At 29.5% G+C, this 15,167-nt stretch overlaps 1 protein-coding gene across 1 annotated transcript in view; it reads right to left on the reverse strand.

Moving 5' to 3' along the window:
- LOC106088356 (cell death protein hid) overlaps positions 1-14,806 on the reverse strand; it is a 52,673-nt gene extending 37,867 nt beyond the window's left edge. The window contains exon 1 of the mRNA XM_013253833.2: positions 13,774-14,806. Within this exon, the coding sequence (XP_013109287.2) occupies positions 13,774-13,993 (220 nt within the window). The 5' untranslated portion in view covers positions 13,994-14,806. The remainder of the gene's footprint in view (positions 1-13,773) is intronic.
- Between the last annotated feature and the right edge of the window lie 361 nt (positions 14,807-15,167).

The following is a 15,167-nucleotide window of genomic DNA, read 5'->3' on the forward strand; positions in this document are numbered from 1 at the left end:
AAAAAAAAAAAAAAAAAAAACTTTAAAATAAAAAAACCAACTGAAAAGCCAAGGAAGTGAGTTCATGGTCGAACAAAAAAAAAAATATGAGGCTTGAAGAAAAAAAGCTGTTAATCTTCCTGTAAACACCACAAAATCTACACATAAAGTCTCAATATTGGAAGGGTTTGGGGTGGTTTGTTGATGCTGAATGCCTTTGCAGAGCATAAGTAGGCCCATGAAAAACCTTAGGAAAACTCTTTTTTGTGCATAGATTTTCACAAATCCAAAGCAGCAAAGTAAACAAAGTCAATGGCATTGAATAATATGCCAACAAAACATAAGCAACCCAAACTCCGTAAAGAAAAAAAAAAAACATTAGCGCGCGGAAGCATTCAACACAACTCCAATGGCATTTTCAAAAGGATAATGCAAAACGGAGACTCCAAAACAGGCACGCGATTGTGTGTATGTGTTGGCCCTAAAGACCCAGACGACGAGCCCTCCTTCTATGTGTCTATACCATTCCCAGCCTATATGGGCATTCAGAATACCAAAAAGCAGCTGTTTCTAGGCGGCCATGTTTGCCGCCATTTTTTATTTGCTTTCCTTTCTGCAATTTTTCGACGTTTTGTTGATATCTCCTTCGTTCTGCATATATATAAAGTTTTTCTAAGTAAATAAACATTGAAAGAGGAACCCAAATAATGGGAACGCGCCCTGTTTTAGGCTACATAATTTTTCATAATAACGAAGTTGCTGAGCAAAACAAATCCTAGAATAGGTAGAAGAGAATGTGCATAAACCATGAACCCCCAATAGAGTTGTGCAAAAAACAGCTGATAATGCCAACTAGGCAGAGAAAACCAAAACAAAACAAAATGAGAAAGCTTAAGAGTAATAAAATATAGAAATATTTGAAAAATGTGGCAAGTAACATGCAGCACGGAAGACCCAACAACAGCAGCAAAATCAGCAGTGTTGACAAGTGCAGCTCGCTTGCATGCGCTCGCCACCCAGCAAAGTCAAGAGCATTGCCTTTAGTAAGTCTTGGGTTGAAAAGCATGGGTTTGTCCCAGTGTATGCTTAGGGATTTTTTTGATGTAAAAAATGTAACGCATGACAACAACACAAGGCGTTTAAATTTTAACACTTAATCCCTCAAATGAAGAGATGAGGAAAATAGGCTTTTGTGGAAAACAACGCTGGTAACATGTTTTGGTGTCTCCGGAAAAAGGATGCTGAGTCACGAAAGGATTTTCTTCAGCGGCACCCATGGCGAGAGTAGGATCCCCCAGTCTAGGCCTTGATGTGAGGGTCTAAGGGTGGCAAATATGCGACAAGACGTCTAGAGCGGGATTGCAAAAAAAGAAGTTCCTATCCTAATGAGTGTGAATTTCCTTTACTTACAAAGGGATTCAGGCGGCATACATACTGATGACTGAATAAAGTGAAGTTGTTTGGGTGGAAACCAATGATTTTTTTTGTGCAATTTCAGTTAGGCTAGACCATGGTGTGGTTGGTGTTTGTGTAGTGTGTTAGAATTTCCCTTTGTGTATCTGTGTTTTCATCTTTTGAGGATGTCGTGATATTTTTTTTGCTATATGGCAAGAAATGGTTTATGATGATGCTGCTACTCATGTCGGCAATGCAAATGTTGATGTTTAGGTTATTTTGTCCATTCTGTTTTGCTGCATGACGATGGTGACTCATCATGAGGCAAACAAGTCATTGGGGTACAAAAAGGAAAAAATTATTAAAAATTGAGTTTAAGGTGTGAACAATATTTTACAAAAACAAAACAAAAAAAAAAATGGACAAAATACGGCAAAACTTCAAGTAAACTATTGGACCAAAATTTATTGCGCATTTAGTTGATGGAAGAGTTTTTAAACTTGCAATTAAGTAGAAGAGCAAAGCTTAAAGCTTCAACAAAATGGGGAAATTGATGAAAAATAGATGAAATCAAATGACCAGCCAAACCGGCAAACAAAAAATAGATCGACATATGTTTTGTTAAACGTTAAACCCAGAAATATTTGTTCAAACCCTAAAAGTATGTTGTGGGCTTATAGACTCATACTAAATTTCTATAAAAACCTCAACGATTAAAAGACTAGTGTATCTCACTAAACTATCTCACATTAGCTTTTTACAAATCAAACTTAATAAAATCGTAATTTTCAATAGTAAAAAAGCCCTAAAGTAGGCTTTGCATTCAAAACACCAATAAAAAGAAAGGTTGTTAATAGTGATAAATAAGAATTTATAAATGTTTAAATTATATTAAAATTAAAGTTTAAATTAAAATTTCAATTTGAAATTTCTTTGAGCAGGAATTATATAATAATAAATAAAAAGTTGTATATCAAAAAATCTTTATAGTCTACTTTGGACTGGTGTTGCGTTTTCGCATCATTGACTTGGCGAACATTTACATGTATTTATTGGCTGTATGTTATCAACTTATATTGAAAAATAGTTTTTTGCGGATTGCCCTGACTACATAATAATAAATTACATGTGGAATTTTTATTATAGTTTTTCGTAAAATTAAGCTAATGATTTTTTTTGAAAAATTGCACTTTGTTGCAACCTTTATATTTTGATCAACCAAAATTTGTTGTTCAAAACAACAAAACGTTTGCTAAAACAGCAATTTTTGTCTGCTGAAAATGGGAAAGCAGACATTATTGCTTATTCAAAAAACATAGGGCTGCTGTATTAGCAAACATTTCGCTCAGCTAAATCAGTAAACAAAATCTGCTGTTTCAAGTACAAATATCTGCTAAAAATAGTATGCAATTTTTTATGTTTGCCTAATACTTGAATTTTTTTTTAATTTTTTATTTGAAAATTTTTAGGAAGAGATGATTTTAATTTGTGGAATATTACTGTAAAGAAGCTACCTGTTCCATTCGTTGGCAAACATTTCCAAATGTGGCAGAGCTTGCTCGCATTTTTAGTTATTGCGCTACTATTGTGTTCATTACTGCCAGTCCTTTTGTTTCTAAATTTAAAGAAAAAATTTTACGGCAAGTATACATTCTGTGGTGATTTTAAAAATTCACTGAGACCCACATTTACATTTGTATTTTAATTTCTCTTCTAACATCACCTTTATAATTAGGCAGCAACCATTTTCAGCAAACAGCAGACTTTTCAGGAGTAAGTAAAATTTACTACTAACATTCAGCAGACAGTGTCTGCTATTTTCAGCAAACTTTTTTCTATGAATGCAAAATATCAATTTTAGTACATTTCGAAGTCCAGTAGAAGATAGGAAAAATTAAAAAAATCTTAAATTTTATTTTTGATATTTAATTTGGAGTCTCTCCTAACATTTTTTCTAACCATGATTTCCGAATACACTGAGTGTACCTTCCCTTTTTCATGGAAGAAAAAACCATCTTACACGTAAGGTTAGGTGTTAAAAATGGGTTAAATAAAACTGCTTAAAATAACAAAAACTTTATGTAAATAAAAAATTAACTATAAGAAAAATAAAATGAAAAAAAAATTTTCTTTATTTATATATATCGACATAAAAGAAAATAAATTAACAAAAGACAAATTGAAACTATGAAATTTGATATAAGATACAATAATATAAAAAGAACAAAAATTAAATAAAACGTAATAAATAGTTGCAAATAAAATTAGTAAAATAAAAAAAAAATATGTTTATTTACATAAGGAAAAAAAAAAATAATAACTTTAAACTAAATCTAATAAATGAAACAAAGCAATAGAACAAATATAATAGATATAAAATATAAATATCTCTTTTTTTACTTTAGTAGAAAAGGAAAAAAAAATAAGAAAAACTAAAATGTGAAATTAAAAGCAATTTTTTTTTTTTTTTGTAAATAAATTAATACATGCAAACTAAAAAGGGAAATGCCTTTAATCATGATTTTGTTTCAGTTCTGTTCTTAATTTACAATTTTTAAAATTAATTTGCTTTAAATGTTGCAAATAAGGGCTAAATTTTATTAAATTTGTATAGGTGAAATTTGTATTCTTTAATAAAAAAATATAAACAAAACTCATAAATATCCCTTCAGCTTTTTTGAATTACTCTTACTAAAAACTGACTTATTTTTGGTAAATTGATTATTTCATTCCCCCTGGATAAAAAAAAACAAAAATTGAATTTTTCAGATCAGAAATAAAGAGTTCAGTAGCTTACACATGCTGTTGCATCAATTCAAACTGCAACTAACATGCTTGTAATTGCTAGCAAACCCCAACAATATACTCGTACTCCAAAGAATAAATGATCATAAGCCCCCAAACAACTAATGGCCAGCAAAAACATGCACCAAGAAAACAAGTTTTATGCCAAAGGATACCTAAACTTTTTTCTTCTTCTTCGTCTTGTTAACTGGTGCTTTGCCAAACGAAAGCACCAGAAGTTCACAAAACGAATGAAAAAACTTGAATTTCTAGATTTTGTCAAGTTCCAAAAAGGCATACCAAAGAAAAGAAAAAAACGAAGAACTTAACAATAAAACTATGAAAAAACGTTATTTGATATCTGAGCACGCGAGCTTTACAAGATTTAACTTTTGTTGTTGTTGATATTTCTTTGGCTTTTACGTTTCTTTAGAGAGAAAAAAATCGAATGAGGGGAAACTCCCCTTGATCTTTAAAGAAAAACCAAAGCCACAACTTTATTTACAGCAGCTACAACATGACTGGTTTGTAGTTATTATGGATCTACACACAGACTCTGAATAAAAGTGGGCGTGTGAGGCCTATTAATGTGCCATAAGATACCAGCTGAGATATTATGAACAACATAAAAATTGATTGTGTCAGTATACAAACTAAGCAGCATAATAAGAAAGGAAATATTGGGTGGGAGGGGGCCGGAGAAGTCAAAAAGAAACAAAACACAAATGGAGCACCAACATGGCTAGCATGGGCACGCGACAAACACACTTTGGCAAAAAGTATCAGCTTCGAACTGGTTCAAAGGAAACTCCATGGCTCGCTACTGGTACTGGCTGTTGTCTTTGTTATGGTTTTTGGTGGCTGCTGCCGCTGTTGTGGCCATTGTCTGAGCAAATGGAGTTCATGTTGTAAGACAGACAAACCCATTTTCAAATTGACCTTAAGTGTTAAAAAGCGTTAAGTTGGAGCCAAGCAAACTAGGCAGCTTAGCTAATACCTGTAAATTATAATTTTGACGAAGTAAAGCTAAATGTATAAAAATTCTACAAAAAGGTAGAACAAAATCATCAAACAGAAGTTATTATTAAGTCAAAACATTGAATTTAAGTCCATTGCTAAAGTTATTGGATAGAATTGTTCATATTATTTTAAGATAAAAAGATATTTTTTATTTTTTGCTACCTAAATCTAGGCAACAAAATTTTCTCTAAAGACAAAATTTCAGTGAAATCTTCTCTAAAGACAAAATTTCAATGAAATTATCTCTAAACACAAAATTTCAATGAAATTTTCTCTAAAGACAAAATTTCAATGAAATTTTCTCTAAAGACAAAATTTCAATGAAATTTTCTCTAAAGACAAAATTTCAATGAAATTTTCTCTAAAGACAAAATTTCAATGAAATTTTCTCTAAAGACAAAATTTCAATGAAATTTTCTCTAAAGACAAAAGTTCAATGAAATTTTCTCTAAAGACAAAATTTCACTGAAATTTTCTCTTAAAACAAAATTTCAGTGAAATTTTCTCTAAAGACAAAATTTCAGTGAAATTTTCTCTAAGGACAAAATTTCAGTGAAATTTTCTCTAAAGACAAAACTTCAGTGACATTTTCTCTAAAGACAAAATTTCAGTGACATTTTCTCTAAAGACAAAATTTCCGTGAAATTTTCTCTACAGACAAAATGTCAGTGAAATTTTCTCTAAAGACAAAATTTCAGTGAAATTTTAGTGCCATTTTCTCAAAAGATAAAAATTTCAGTCAAAATTCTCTAAAGCAAATCTAAAAGCAAAATTTCAGTGAAATTTTCTCTCAAAAGACAAAATTTCAGTCAAAATTCTGTAAGAAAAAATTTAAAATTTTCTCTAAAGGAAACATTTTAGAGAAATTTTCTCTAAAGAAAAACATTTTTTCTCAAGACAAAATTTCAGCAAAATTTTCTTTGAAGACAAAATGTCCATGAAATTTCATGTGGGGACAAAATTTCATGTGAGGACAAAATTTCACTGAAATTTTGCCTAAAGATAAAATTTCAGTGAAATTTAATGTTAAGACAAATTTTCAGTAAAATTTTCTCTAAGACAAAGTAACTAAGTATGTAAAGACGAAATTTCATTTAAATTTTATCCAAGGACGAAGTCTCAGTAAAATTTTATTTTAAAAAACAAAATTTCAGTGAAGTTTTTTCTTAAGAAAAAATTTTTTCTTTAAAGACCAAAATTGTAGTAAAATGTTCTGTAAAGACAAATATTCAGCGAAATTTTCTCTAAAGTCAAAATTTTGGTTGACAAAACTTCAGTGAATTTTTCTTTAAAGACTAAATTTTAATAATTTTTTTAAAAAAAAGGAAATTTCAGCATAATTTCCTTTTAGAAAATTCGCTGGAATTTTATCTAAGATCAAATTTAGGTAATATTTTCACAAAATACAAAATTTTTGTAAAGGTTTCTCTTAAAATTAAATTTTAATAAAAAATTCTCCAAAAAGAAAATTTCGCCGAATTATTCCATTTCATTGAAAAACTCTCGAAAGAATTTTTATCTTAAGAAAAACTTAAATAACATTTTCTCGAAAATATTCTTAGAAACATATTTTAAAAACTTTTTAAACTGGATATTTGATTCTTACAGTATAGCATGACACCCTAATGAAATACTCTTTGAATTTCCTTGTGCTGTATTACAAATTGTATTTAACGATTTACGTCAACATCGCTTTATTATTAAATTTAGCATGAATTTGTTGCCTACATCAACAACTGCAATCTTACATATGCAGCAAAATGACTTCAAACTTCTATTAATTAAGACTTTAGTACACTCACAAATACCATGCATTTAACGGTTATTTTAGCTAATATTTTTAAAAGGCCAACTGTGTTTCGAGAGAATAAGAAAAAAAAAGCATTACTATTAAATTGGCGAAGGCGGTGTTTGTGGTCAGTAAGATTTTGTGGCTTTTTATTGTCTCCATTACTAGTGATTTTGCAATAATTCCTGGTCTTGTAAAGACCATAGGATTTTTTTTTATCAATTAAACACAAAACCGCATTAATAGATCTTTTTGCATAGATTTAAAATCTAGGTAAAGAATATGTATACATATTAGGGGCAATGTAGGTTGTTATTTTATGACTCATTTATTAAAAGTTCTTTAAGGTAATGGACAATATGCCTAAATGAAATCTTTTACTTGCTTTAATATTAATTTGCTTAGAATGTACTTTTTTCCTAGGTCAGTAATTTAGAAGAATTTTTAAAAGTTTGTCCATTAGTTTTTCAAAGCAATTTACCTCATTCTTTATGCATCCTTTTCTTTATTTAATCTCTTTTTTACCATCAACCTCTTATTCATTGTTATCCCCTATACATCAATGCACTTAATAATGCAATTTTTATGAACTTTTTTACATTTTACAACATTTATTTTTTTATTATCTACTTGTCTCTGACTGCTATAGCGGAATAACAGAAAATGCTTACTTTAGCTTATTTTTTATAGTCATCGGCATCGTCATAATTGCGGGCTTCGCTTGCATCGTTTGCCTTTGGTAATTTAAGACATTTTTATGCTCGAGAAACAGAAAATGAGGATTTTTTTTATTGAAATTAGATACATAAGCTGATTATAGTACACATTATTACCACAATATAATTATGGCATATAGTTGTGAATATTATTTTACATAAAGTGCCAATAACTATGAATAAATGTATATAAGACACCATCCATGATGATAACGATGGTGATTATAATGACAATGCAACTTTTCAGTATACAGGTGTGAATTATGGCTTAGTTAGCGAACGCCTTCAAGACGCATTTCATTTAATGGATATGACAATATCCCCTAGAAAAGTGCTGAAGTAGTAAAGTTTTGTTTTTATTAATTGGCCAGAAGTTATTATTAAGCGATTTTTGTAGTGGATTTATGGGGATTATATTTAAGCACGTTTATCCTCTACATAAAATGACGAAATATGTGCTTGAAATCAAGAACATGAATCCAGGTCAATGGCACGAATTAATGAAACTCTTATTGGTGAAATTAATATTTATTTTTTTATTTTGCCAAGCTAGGTTTTTTAGAATAAAAAGCGCATTTTTCACAGCTCATACTGTTTCAGTGTATACAAAATTTAATTGAATACATTCTAATGACCTACATTTCTTTATAAACATTTCAGTAAAGTCTTCATCATAAATAAAATTTTATTGAAAAAAATTAAATTTTTAGAGAAACCTTTACAAAAATTTTGTATTTTGTGAAAATATTACTTAAATTTGATCTTAGATAAAATTCAAGCGAATTTTCTAAAAGAAAATTATTCTGAAATTTCCTTTTTTTTTAAAAAATTATTAAAATTTAGTCTTTAAAGAAAAATTCACTGAAGTTTTGTCTTTAAAGAACATTTCAACCAAAATTTTGACTTTAGAGAAAATTTCGCTGAATATTTGTCTTTAGAGAACATTTTACTACGATTTTGGTCTTCAAAGAAAAAAATTTATCTTGAAACAAAATTTTTTCTTAAGAAAAAACTTTACTGAAATTTTGGTTTTTAAATAAAATTTTACTGAGACTTCGTCCTTGGATAAAATTTAAATGAAATTTCGTCTTTACATACTTTGTTACTTTGTCTTTGAGAAAATTTTACTGAAATTTTTGTCTTTACATTAATTTTGATTTGATCATTTTTATAAATTTTCTCCAAAAATAATGTTCCTAAGAAAATATTATGAAAATTTGTGTGGAAACAAAGTTTAATTCAAAATTTCTCCAAAAAGATTTCGGTGAAATTTTCTCCGAACAAAATATGTTGGCAAAGCTTTCTCGAACGAAAAATTTTTAATAAAATTATAGCCAAAGCAAAATTATAATGACATTTTCTTAAAAGACAAAATTGCGCTGCAATTGTCTCTAAAGACAAAATTTACGTGAGATTTTACATAAAGACCAATTTATATTGGAACTTTCTCAACATATTGTATAATAATGTACCTGTGGAGCTCCTATTACGTGCGGATATAAGACGGTATAAATGTGATGGAGGGCTCCTGAAGTCAAAACCGGCATGGTTCTCTGTGGAAATTAATAATTTTTGTCAAACAAGTTCCTGGGATTAACATTTTTATTTGGGGACTACTTTATGTGGGTCTTAAATCCATTTATGGGGCCCATCTGGGTTGTGAGATGCAAGAGGTTTACCCTCAGTTTTTTTAATGGAATGTTCATGGCATCTAGTCCGTATGTGGTAGGATTATTAGGGATTATTCATGTCCTTCACCTAACAAATTTCATGCGAAGCAAGGCTCCTATGGGCTGAAGCAGGAGGATTATAGAACAATCAGATTATAAGTGTTATAAAGGGATATTTTTATTCCCTCACCATAGGATGGGGGTATACTAATTTCGTCATTCTGTTTGTAACTACTCGAAATATTCGTCTGAGACCCCATAATGTATATATATTGTTGATCGTCGCGACATTTTATGTCGATCTAGCCACGTCCGTCCGTCCATCCGTCTGTCTGTCGAAAGCACGCTAACTTCCGAAGGAGTAAAGCTAGCCGCTTGAAATTTTACACAAATAGTTCTTATTAGTGTAGGTCAGTTGGTATTATAAATGGACCATATCGGTCCATGTTTTGATATAGCTGATATATAAACCGATCTTGGGTCTTGACTTCTTGAGCCTCTAGAGTGCGCAATTCTTATCCGATTGAAATTAAATTTTGCACGACGTGTTTTGTTATCATATCCCACAACTGTGCCAAGTATCGTTCAAATCGGTCCATAACCTGATATAGCTGCGATATAAACCGATCTTGGGTCTTGACTTCCTGAGCCTCTAAAGTGCGCAATTCTTATCCGATTGAAATGAAATTTCGCACGACGTGTTTTGCTATTTATTCTTATATATCGGTTCATAACCTGATATAGCTGCCATATAAACCGATCTTGGGTCTTGACTTCTTGAGCCTCTAGAGGGCGCAATTCTTATCCGATTGAAATTAAATTTCGCACGACGTGTTTTGTTACGTTTTATATTCAACAACTGTGCCAAGTATGATTCAAATCGGTTCATAACCTGATAAAATAGCTGTCACATAAACAGATCTGCGATCTTGACTTCTTGAGCCTGTAGAGGTCGCAATTATTATCCGATATGCCTGAAATTGTACGACGGACCCTCTCTTGACCATCAACATACGTGTTTATTATGGTCCGAATCGGTCTATAGCCCGATACAGCTCCCATATAAATCGATCTCTCTATTTTACTTCTTGAGCCCCCAAAGGGCGCAATTCTTATTCGGATTGGCTGACATTTTACACAGATGTGCAACATATAATTTAATTGTTGTTCAAACCGGACCATATCTTGATATCGCTCTAATAACAGCGCAAATCTTTTCTTTTATCCTTTTTTACGTAAGAAATGCCGAAAACTCAACAAATGCGATCCGTGGTGGAGGGTATATAAGATTCGGCCCGGCCGAAATTAGCACGCTTTTACTTGTTACTTATCTATTTATTAACCTATGCTTGATTTGATTTGATTTGATTTGATTTGATTTGATTTGATTTGATTTGATTTGATTTGATTTGATTTGATTTGATTTGATTTGATTTGATTTGATTTGATTTGATTTGATTTGATTTGATTTGATTTGATTTGATTTGATTTGATTTGATTTGATTTGATTTGATTTGATTTGATTTGATTTGATTTGATTTGATTTGATTTGATTTGATTTGATTTGATTTGATTTGATTTGATTTGATTTGATTTGATTTGATTTGATTTGATTTGATTTGATTTGATTTGATTTGATTTGATTTGATTTGATTTGATTTGATTTGATTTGATTTGATTTGATTTGATTTGATTTGATTTGATTTGATTTGATTTGATTTGATTTGATTTGATTTGATTTGATTTGATTTGATTTGATTTGATTTGATTTGATTTGATTTGATTTGATTTGATTTGATTTGATTTGATTTGATTTGATTTGATTTGATTTGATTTGATTTGATTTGATTTGATTTGATTTGATTTGATTTGATTTGATTTGATTTGATTTGATTTGATTTGATTTGATTTGATTTGATTTGATTTGATTTGATTTGATTTGATTTGATTTGATTTGATTTGATTTGATTTGATTTGATTTGATTTGATTTGATTTGATTTGATTTGATTTGATTTGATTTGATTTGATTTGATTTGATTTGATTTGATTTGATTTGATTTGATTTGATTTGATTTGATTTGATTTGATTTGATTTGATTTGATTTGATTTGATTTGATTTGATTTGATTTGATTTGATTTGATTTGATTTGATTTGATTTGATTTGATTTGATTTGATTTGATTTGATTTGATTTGATTTGATTTGATTTGATTTGATTTGATTTGATTTGATTTGATTTGATTTGATTTGATTTGATTTGATTTGATTTGATTTGATTTGATTTGATTTGATTTGATTTGATTTGATTTGATTTGATTTGATTTGATTTGATTTGATTTGATTTGATTTGATTTGATTTGATTTGATTTGATTTGATTTGATTTGATTTGATTTGATTTGATTTGATTTGATTTGATTTGATTTGATTTGATTTGATTTGATTTGATTTGATTTGATTTGATTTGATTTGATTTGATTTGATTTGATTTGATTTGATTTGATTTGATTTGATTTGATTTGATTTGATTTGATTTGATTTGATTTGATTTGATTTGATTTGATTTGATTTGATTTGATTTGATTTGATTTGATTTGATTTGATTTGATTTGATTTGATTTGATTTGATTTGATTTGATTTGATTTGATTTGATTTGATTTGATTTGATTTGATTTGATTTGATTTGATTTGATTTGATTTGATTTGATTTGATTTGATTTGATTTGATTTGATTTGATTTGATTTGATTTGATTTGATTTGATTTGATTTGATTTGATTTGATTTGATTTGATTTGATTTGATTTGATTTGATTTGATTTGATTTGATTTGATTTGATTTGATTTGATTTGATTTGATTTGATTTGATTTGATTTGATTTGATTTGATTTGATTTGATTTGATTTGATTTGATTTGATTTGATTTGATTTGATTTGATTTGATTTGATTTGATTTGATTTGATTTGATTTGATTTGATTTGATTTGATTTGATTTGATTTGATTTGATTTGATTTGATTTGATTTGATTTGATTTGATTTGATTTGATTTGATTTGATTTGATTTGATTTGATTTGATTTGATTTGATTTGATTTGATTTGATTTGATTTGATTTGATTTGATTTGATTTGATTTGATTTGATTTGATTTGATTTGATTTGATTTGATTTGATTTGATTTGATTTGATTTGATTTGATTTGATTTGATTTGATTTGATTTGATTTGATTTGATTTGATTTGATTTGATTTGATTTGATTTGATTTGATTTGATTTGATTTGATTTGATTTGATTTGATTTGATTTGATTTGATTTGATTTGATTTGATTTGATTTGATTTGATTTGATTTGATTTGATTTGATTTGATTTGATTTGATTTGATTTGATTTGATTTGATTTGATTTGATTTGATTTGATTTGATTTGATTTGATTTGATTTGATTTGATTTGATTTGATTTGATTTGATTTGATTTGATTTGATTTGATTTGATTTGATTTGATTTGATTTGATTTGATTTGATTTGATTTGATTTGATTTGATTTGATTTGATTTGATTTGATTTGATTTGATTTGATTTGATTTGATTTGATTTGATTTGATTTGATTTGATTTGATTTGATTTGATTTGATTTGATTTTTGGGCAAAAAAAAATCTAAATATTTAGCTAATGGTATATTACATATGTACATTGCTTGAAAGTTTTTCATCCGAAGACGAGGATGCGACCGTATTATTTATATGAACATACGAACATGTTCAATTGTAGATGCAAAAGGTGTAACACTATGAGAGGTTGAGGCGACATTTGCAAAATGTTGCACAGTATAAGTGAAACTTTGGTGTAACATTTTTTTCATAATCGAAATTACCATAAGACAAAAGCCCACAACCCACAAAACTTGGCTGTTATTTTTCCAAACTGTACAAAATTTTCTTGCTTTAGTATGTATTATTGATACCTGATTTGAATCGATCACCTTAGTTATCATTAACTCTTTCTCTCTTTATATTAAAATCTTGCAGTCGTATAGTCAGTTACATGACTGCGCATGCTCTTGCAGACGAACGATGTCAGGTGAAGAATTTCACAATGATTCTTATTTGTAACGCTAAGCGACTAACAAAAAAGTTTAAATGTTATAAAAATTATAAGGAATGTGAGCAATTGAAAAAATTATAAAGGAAACATGGAAAAATAAAATAAGGAAAAAAGGAAAGTTTTAAAAAAATAGGTTTAAAAATTTAAAGAATTAAAAAAATAATAAAAAAGAAATTATAATACAAAAACAATCATAAACAAAATGTTAAAATTTTGCCAACATTTTGTCAAATTAAGAAACGACTGCTTAATTCTTGATAAATACCTACTATGTTTATAATCGAATAACTTTCACGACAAAATTTTAAACACTTACCATTATTGGCAGAAAAATGATTTAAGACATCATTGAGTATTCTCGCAAAATCACCCGGCATTATAGGACTCTGCATTGGTGTCTGTGTTGCTGAGGAAGTGGTGTTGGGTGATGATTGCAATGAGCTGGCAGCACTGTTGGTGCCATCCGAAGAGGTGGTGCCGCCGGATGAGGCGGTATCATCGGCACCACCCTCTGGCAAATAAAAGGGCACAGCCATTGTTATGAGAATACGAAAACTATTGTAGGCAACAGCAACAACAATAATGTTTATGGCAATAATGTCCCGGCAGTTGTTGTTGTTGCTGCCGATGACCAAGTTGAATGTTTGGAAGGCAGCAAATAATTCGTGGCAGTGGTTGTCCTTAGGAAAACTTTTATTTGTTTCCCCCAAATAGTGTTTAGTTTTTTATGTTGTTTTTAATAAGAATTCTCTGTTTTCTTTCGTTTTATTTAAATTTTTTGTGACTTTCTGTTTGTTTTGAGAACTTTTCTTCTAATTCAATTTAAATTAAATTTAATTAAAAAAATAATTTCACGTGTTGTGTTTTAATTATTTTTTATAATACACTTGGCAGTTTTTAGCACTGTACTTTTTCTGTAGTAAGGATTTATGGGTATTTCACAATTTTTTTAATTTTTCATAAATTTTTAGGTTATTAAATTTTTTGCACAATTTCTTTTTCACAAAAGTCGTATTTAGTAAATATTTGTTTTTTATTGTTAACGCTTACTGGCTTTCTTTGCACTCAAGTCGTTGGTGTTTTAGTATTTTTTTTTTTTTTGCTTGTTGTCTTTTTCTTCGGTTTGTGATTTTTCTTAAAGAAAACTTAACTAAAAAGCACTTAAAACGTCGTCGAACGTACAGATAAATTACAACAACACACGTCTTACTCGCTTCGTAGCTCGAAATCAACTGCTGATACTGCGGATAGGTGCCTCACACCATACCCGACCCGACGGATTGGGGAGCACTTTTGCTTATTGTCTACTCACAACAACGGCAAGAACGAACAACAGAAACACAGTCCTCGCAGCAGCAGCAGCAGCGGCACCAGCAACAACATACAACACACTACACTAAGCACAGAATTAAAATAAAAAAATCCATATTACAAAAACAAAGCACACACTGGGCAGAAAATAGGCTGCGAGAACGAGAATGGAAACTGAGAAGTAAATACAGCCAGCCAACAGCAGCAGCAACAAAAACCATCGAAATATGAATACAAAAAAACATAGGCCCACAACATGCACCGCAGTGCAACAGCAAAATCATGCACGCAACATAGTCAACCAAGCAACCAACACACAGTCAGCAAACAGCCGCATAAACCAACACATTGACAAATTGTCCAAATGCATCCATCTATCTTAGTACATACGTACATATG

Source organism: Stomoxys calcitrans, chromosome 1 (assembly GCF_963082655.1).
Source record: "Stomoxys calcitrans chromosome 1, idStoCalc2.1, whole genome shotgun sequence".
In the NCBI taxonomy this organism is placed as follows: domain Eukaryota; kingdom Metazoa; phylum Arthropoda; class Insecta; order Diptera; family Muscidae; genus Stomoxys; species Stomoxys calcitrans.